The sequence below is a fragment of the Oryzias melastigma genome, linkage group LG21 (genome assembly GCF_002922805.2).
Source record: "Oryzias melastigma strain HK-1 linkage group LG21, ASM292280v2, whole genome shotgun sequence".
In the NCBI taxonomy this organism is placed as follows: domain Eukaryota; kingdom Metazoa; phylum Chordata; class Actinopteri; order Beloniformes; family Adrianichthyidae; genus Oryzias; species Oryzias melastigma.
Genome location: NC_050532.1, coordinates 27,947,757 through 27,955,507, shown reverse-complemented (window position 1 = coordinate 27,955,507; position 7,751 = coordinate 27,947,757). Strand labels below are relative to the sequence as shown.

At 45.4% G+C, this 7,751-nt stretch overlaps 1 protein-coding gene across 1 annotated transcript in view; it reads left to right on the top strand.

The window, feature by feature from the left end:
- Positions 1 to 7,751, top strand: part of ptpn4a (protein tyrosine phosphatase non-receptor type 4a) — a 36,750-nt gene that overhangs the window by 8,069 nt on the left and 20,930 nt on the right. Inside the window, exon 2 of the mRNA XM_024287067.2 lies at positions 5,087 to 5,241. Within this exon, the coding sequence (XP_024142835.1) occupies positions 5,104 to 5,241 (138 nt within the window). The 5' untranslated portion in view covers positions 5,087 to 5,103. The remainder of the gene's footprint in view (positions 1 to 5,086; positions 5,242 to 7,751) is intronic.

Sequence of the window (7,751 nt, the reverse complement as noted above, 5' to 3'; positions counted from 1 at the left end):
GTAAATATTAGAGTTTATCTTTTTGTTGTAAAACAGACAATAAAACCAATAATTCAATGAATGGAAATCAAGTCATTTTAGTACAAACTCTAGTTTTCAGGATTGAGGTCGATGACAGATGACTATTGGGATTATTTATCTCCTTTAAAGTCATTTCCTGTAGTTTTCCTTTTTTTCATTTGTTGTTTTTAAAGTAAACGTTGGTCATGTGACTCCTGACAGCTGATCCGTCCTTCAGTTTGAATCTGTGCATGAATCTGGTTTAAATGGAAACGTCAACATGAATCCAGACTGAGGCTTCAGGTTGGGCCCTCGGGGGTGGGGGAGGGGGTCAGAAGGCGTCGGCTGCTTCTGGCCCCACCCATCAGCTCCAACCTGAGCTCACCGTCTCCCCTCCTGGAGGACTGCCGGTGGAAGATGCTGCTGTCAGCAGGAAAGAGAACCAGAAGGTTCTGCTTCAGTCAGACCTTCTTCTGTTTCTGTTTCCTTCTGTGTTTTCCTCTGGATGAACGGCTCGTTCGGCCGTCAATGTGGCGCTTCTGATAAATGACAGAGCGTGGTGGGCGGGGCTTGCAAGCTGCTGGCTGATGATACAGCCTCAGAGGTCCTCCCACTTGGCCTCAGTCTGTGGGGAAGTGGGAGGAGTCCTTCATGTCCTGATACTGACAGCGGTCAGACGTTCCACACGTGGTTCCTGTCTGACGGCGTTCTGGAAGTTTGTTCTTCAAGATGTTCTGCACCAGGATCCATCCATCCGCCCACAACTCGCTCACTCTCTCTAAACCAAACCATCGCTGCATGAACTCCTCTTGGTTTCACCAGAGGACATTTAGAGCTCAGCAATGACACCTCATGTGAAGGGGCGGGGCTTCTAGGATTTGTAGTTTTTGTTGGATTTGGAAACTTTTCCTTGTCGATTCAGTCTTTGACTCGTGCACGCGCTGTGACCGTCCTGCTCGTATTGGTTAGTTTGAACCAGACTAACCTGCAGCAGCAGTACCCGACACAGCGCCCCCTCTGGTCATGTTGGGAACTGCGGTTAGGCGTGTTGGTGACTCTGTGTTCTTCTCAGCTTCTCTGTGGGTTTTTTCCGTGATGCTTCTGTGGTTCGCTCCTCGCTGCAGGGTGATGAGGTTCTGCAGAACTTCACACTAACATCTGCAGCTGGAGTTTGTGGAACCAACGTTGATCTCTGGACACCAGAAGTTCTGGTCGGCCGACAGCCGGAACCATCAACGACCCGCTGCAGAGAACTAGAACATTTAACGTCTGATTTTATCTGCTGCTCTGACATGCATCCACTAGTGCTGGGGGGCGGGGCTATTCATTTCACAGCAGAACAGCTTTCTCCCCGTCTGTCATTTACGTCACTGAGGTTTCATATCAGAAAATCTCCTCAAAACTTTGATACATGACGAGTTTAGCTGTGAAACTGAACCGCAGGTGAAAGCTGAGCTAACTCTGGTCCATCAGCAGCAATGCTTTTCATCTGCAGCGTCCCTGTCGAATACATGAACAAATGAACAGAAAGTCATGAAGAACCAAGAGATGATCTGCAGATGTCTCCAAACCAAAGCAGCTCCTCCACAAATTCACTGCAAAGACTCAGTTATCTAAAAATTACTTCTTGACGTTTCACATCATCAAAATTTAAACTCAACTTCTGAAGCTTTAACTCTTTCTACGCTGCTTTAAAGGGGAAACGTCTGGAGGATGTCTTTAAAACCATCTGTGGGCTGAGCAGTCAAAACATCTCAGTCAAACATGGAGGTGGTAGTGTCATGGTTTGGGGATTTTAAGCTGCATTGCAGCTTGCAAGAGCTCCAACAGACGCAGAAACTCCCAGCAGGTCCTCCTGTGAAGATGAAGAGATCCCTGGACCTCAGAAAGATCTGAAGTACAACAGTTCAGCAGAAATCAAAGTTCTGATAGATTTCATTTAAACTCAAACACAATTCATACTAAAGGTGGATCTGTTATATTTGGTCTCAAACATAATGTTTGTAAAACTGTTTGTATCTAATATTTGAACCTGATAAACATTTGAGAGTCTTGCCTGCACGGTCATGATGCTGTGGATCATGTGATCCAGCAGGATCAGTGTAGATGGATCTGGATCTGGTCTGACTGCAGGAGCAGAAACCTTCAGTAGATGTTTTCTTGGCCCCAAGACGTCTCAGTTTTCTGTTCTCTCCACTTCATATTTTTTCTTTCAGTTAGATTGACATCTAAACGATTCGGTTAATGTTTATAAGTGTGATAATGATCATAAATATGGTATTTTTGGACCATAAGATGCTCTAAACTCCTTATGTTTCCTCATAAATCCAAATTCTGGTTCTGTCTCTGACCCAGAACCGGTTTCCTGTGGTACACAGCAATCTGTACACATGTTTGTAAACTGTGAAGCTGCACTGCTTGATGGATTGTTGGAGCATTGTGGGTAATGTAGTCAGGAGGGTCATGCATTCTGTTATTACACATGTAAGACGAGAACATTTGACTAAGAAAACTCCCCATTAATATCTCTAACCAATCCGCTGGTCTGTGGCTTCTCTCGGCATTCTGGGTAGTGTAGTCAACTTTATCTCACCATCTTGCTTATACTAATGTGTCTAATTAGTGAGAAAAGATGCTTCATTCTTTGTTGTTATTCATATTGTTCTTTATTATATACTGTACTTGTATACCTGCATATTTAGCAGCTGGATGGGTTAAGTATTTGGCTGTCAGGACATCCGGTATAAAAACTCTGTGAACGCTGAGGTGACTCCCAGCAGCATACGTCAGAAGGTGAACATCAACTTGTATAAAATCATATTTAAAATCTCTCTGTCGTCTGTTGGATTGACTGAGGATTTCAGAGATGTTATCAGCTACTGGAGGACGTCGTATTTTCACTGGAGAATCTTCCTGCTGAGTTTGCAGAAATCCGAGCGTGGCTGTGCAGGAATCAGCTGTTGTGTTGTTGTTCCACTGGGTGATTCTGGAGGAAGTTCACGTAGGAACGTGTGATTATGAGGACTTCAGCGGCGTCTGCAGAGCCGTCTGCGTCTGCAGGGAGCAGCCAGGAGCTTCAGGGTCAAAGGGACCCAGACGAGCACACGCACGTGCACACAGTCTGTCTGTGAGCTCTGCTGACTGCAGGAAGCAATCCTGGCAGCGGGCTTCCGGAGATCCGGAGGTTTCCCTCCAGCTGTCCAGCTTAGCAGAACTAAAGAGAAGAGAAGCGTCGGAGCAGAAACTGAAGGACGATAATGATGAATATGAGGCCAAAATGACTGGAACTCAAAGGTTTATTTCCTATTTCAGCATAGAAATAAAATCTAACTTAACTCTTTTAACACCTGAGGTGTCAGTAGTGATGCTGAAGCACAAAATCTTAACCAAACTGTAACTTTTCAACCATTACTGGATAATTCCAGTAGATTGGAGGAAAGCTCGACGATCCGCTTTTCTCCTTCAGAATCTACTGGAATTATTGTTAACGGTTGAAAAGTGACAGTAGGTCAAAGACCACAGCGGGTTACCAAGACGACCTGGATAATATGAAGCATTTCCTGTTTAAAAGCACAAACAAGAAAAGAGGGAAGTGGGGGGGGTGAAGCCTGGGAACGTCCAGGGACCTTCAAAGGACTGCTAGCATTAGCATTTTAGCATTAGCTGCCGAGGATGGAACCTGCTCACCTGCAGCCTCACCTGGTCCCGCCCCAAACTGTCCCAGAAGACGTTCCAACTTCACATCGTCTGATTTTGTTCACAATTGACTTGATAAAGACGCATATCTGCGGTTAAATGCCTTTATGCTATGTTGCTAGGCGACACCCCCAATAGAAGAATATTTATCTTAAACTTGGGTACAGCACATGTGTCAAAGTCGAGGGCCGAGGGCCGGATGCGGCCCTCCAGATGATTTTATTTTATTGTTATTAATGACCCGATGTTATCTTGAGCTCATTTAAGTTTTAAATTTTTACAAAATACATTTTTATGGAGAGTAAAATATTGAAAGTTATTTAAGGTTTAAGTTGATTTATTCTGGAATAATATTCCTGCCTTTTTATTATTCATAATTATGTTAAAAAGTTACAGTTTTAAAGTTTAAAAATTGTCATTCTGCAGCTTTTTGAACTACTTCGGCATTTGCTAAGATTATAGCTAAATGCTAGCTGTTTTTTTAGGTCAATATGACATTTACCGGTAGTTAATAATTTTAGTTGGCTATCAGCTTCAGTGTTTTCAGTGTTTTCAGCTATCATTTTCAGGATCTTCAGTTATGAGCACTAGAATCTTCATCTTCAAATCCATCTTCAAGCATTCACACTAGCATTATCACAGGTAATGCTATATATCTAGTTTATAATTATGTTAAAAAGTTAGGGTTTTAAAGTTTTAAAGATGTAGTTTTAGAGTGTTCAATAAATGTTGATCCTGTTCGTGACCTCAAGTGTGTTTTGGATTTTGGCGTCTTGTGTGATTGAGTTTGACTCTCCTGCAGTAAAGTGTACGTAATCGATGCTCCGTCCAGATGAAAGTTCTTACCGGTTCTGATAAGCAGACAACCTTTCTGGGTTTAACTGACCCCCTCCTCACTCCTGGAACAGCTGACATTTCAGCGAAGGAGGCGGGGCTTAGTTGGCGTGTCTTTGTGACAGACGGACGCGGCTGACATGTTGAGGTCTGTTTCAGGTGCGGCGATGCGTTCACGTCAGCATGACTGCCTGGAGACTTTGGCACTTCCTGTCCTGAATCAGAACTTCAGAATAAAAGCCTGACATTCTGCTGCTCAGTTTGTTGTTCTTAAACTGAAGCGTTTTCTCTCCGTTTGCTGAAGAATCTGCTTGACTTGTGATCTAGAACCGTGTCTGAAGTGTTTCGCGCTCCGTGTTGTGGCGCTGACATTCTTTCCTCATGAAGCAGCCGCTCTGTGGCCCCCCCACGCCCCCTCTGCCTGTACAGGCCTGCTCTGCCGCCGTTCACTGGAGCGGACGCTCTGTAGCGCTCAGAAAGGATCTGCGGCGTGGAGCTGGCGTGAAAGCGAAAACCCCGCCTCCTCTAATGCCCCCCCTCCCTGTGTGACCTGCAGACCCTGGTCGGAGCGTGATGAGCGCGCGCTTCCGCTTGCCTGCTGGCAGATCCTACAATGTCCGGGCGACCGAGCTGGAGCGAGACAGGCAGCACACGCAGGTTGTGTGCAACGTTCTGCTGCTGGACAACAGCGTCCAGGCCTTCAAAGTCAGCGTGAGTACTTCCTGTTACACACACGCACATGCACACCCCCACGTGCACACACACACACACACAGCAGCTTCTTCGACACAGAAAATCATTTTTTTCTTGAAAGTCGTCTAGAATCAGATTGACAGTAGAGAATGGGGGGAGGGGGGGTTTGTGGTATCGTTGGCAGACATGCCCCCCCCTCCCCCCACCCCCGTCGCTTCACCACCTCAGCAGCCGCCGGGGCAGATGGGATTGCTGTCAGCGCCGAGTGACGGCGAGGATCCTGCCGCCGGTTCCTCCCGTCAGACCGCCGTGTGTTTGATCAGCCGTGACCACGCGGAGCGGGAAACTCCCCGTTTGAGTCAGGAATGATGGCGAGGGTCCTCAGACCCGCCTCCTGCCGAAGTATTGAGCAAAATAAATTTAGTAGATTTATTTTAACGGGTTATGTTTCATGTTTATAGTAACTTTCAAAACATTTGGAGTTTAGCTAATATTTTACCAACATGCTAACGTTTTTTGACTAATTTAGTTTACTGAGGAATTTGATGCTATGCTGGAGTTTAGCTAGTATTTAAGTAACACACTAAATATTTTGGCAAAATTCTCATGTATTAGGGATTTTAAAGCAAACTTTCAACACATTTTTTCAGACATTTAGGCCGACTTCTGCGCTCTTTCATAGTTCTCTAATGAGATTTCCAGTATTTTAGTAAATTTAACATTTTGCAACGAACTTTTGCATTTTCTGAAAATCCCTTCAGCAATTAAAGTAAATTGTCACATTTTTCAGCAAAAAGCTTCAGCATCTTCAGCGACTCTTTCAGCAAAAAGCATTAGCACCAGCATGATCACAGTTATTAATGCAACGTTTTTAGTTTTATTTTCCAGGATCAAACGCTCAGAAACTGACGGCACCGTTTTCTTTTATAGAAATAAAGTTTAACAAACATTAAAATGATGAGAAGAACTGATCAGAACAACAGAAACTTTTGTCTAAAGACACCAGAGGTTCTGGCCTCCACAAACGTCTGACTGAAGATGAAGGAAACGGACAGAACCAGCTCAGGTCCGTCCTGACATGAGGTGATCCTCCACGGTTCTGGAGAGGAACCAGAACTTTACAGACACCTGCTGGACGGGACGTGTGTAACCACAGAACCTGGAGATGCTCGGTTTGCAGCCTGCATCAAAACCTTCTCAGGGAGGACTTCCACCTTCATGACAGAAGATGACGGTCTGACTGGAGGTCTCGGCGTTTTGGCGCCGCAGCGCTGCCTCAGAGACAGCTGACCTCCACACCTGTGTGGATGAATGACCCGGCCTCATTGACTGCAGTCCTGAAAAGACGAGAGCAACAAGTCCTCTATTGATCCTCCTCCCGGCTGTAAGTCTGGAGGTCCGGGAGCAGCTGCTGCCATGGAAACCGAGGAGGCGGAGCTCTCCGACTGACGGGAAATCCTTCCTGCGACGTGTGCGTGTTGAAAGCTGGATGTTTGTAGCTCTGAACGCCTGTGAGACTTCTCGTCCTCCACTCTGACCGTGATGCTGAGCTGCAGGGGTAACCATGGCAACCGCTGCAAAGCACCAGAACATCCTGGAGAGAAAGGAAGCAGAAAAACAACCACAAATATGCATTTAAATAATGCAATCTTTGAGTATTTCTTATCACATCTATCTCACGTATTGTGAGGACTAAACTGTATGAAGGCTTTAGGAGCGACAGCATGTCAACCGTGACCCGGTTTGTGAAAGAATCTCCGACAGAATCCGGCGTCGGATCACCATCAGGAAGGTTTAAGAAGTTCTGAAGGTGGAGAGGTGGAGGTTCGGTCTCATTTAACGGAACAGGACACTGTTTGTATTTTAAAATGATGCATTCGAGTCCTGCAATTTGCTTCACGACCCCCCAAGAATCTATGATCTGCATTCTGACCGTTTGTTTAGGCTCTCTGACACCCATTGACTGTATTTGAGAACTGGACTGAGTCACCTCCTTCCAAACAGGAAGTGGCTCTAAGAAGTTCAAATCCCAAAGACTTCTATAGTGACATAAACAGCTGTTCCTCAGAATATCGAATTATAAACTGACCAATCAGATGGCTCAGGAAAAGTAGGCGGAGCCTGCTGACCCCATGTTTAAGGTGTTTTAAAGATTTTGCATGCTTTCAAGTAATGGGGGTGTGGCCTTCCAACAAGACCCCTCCTGATTGGTCAGAGTGGTTTCCATAGAAACTCAGACCAATCGCTGCTGACTGATGTCTGGCTCCAACATGGCGGCGTCGGTATCATGAAAAATGGCGACTAAATTGACCAGAATAAACCGTTTTCTATGGCTGACGTCACTCTCTCTCGGTCCTGGTCTCATATACAGTCACTGGTTCTAGTTTTCCTGAAAGTTTTCAAGCAGAGAAGATCTGAACTTCCTCCTGGTTCCTCCTGAAGACCAGAAGTGAAGGAACTTCAGGAAGTGAATAATGAATAATGTTTCTATGAGAGGAGACTGCCGGACCAGTTCGCTCATAAAACAT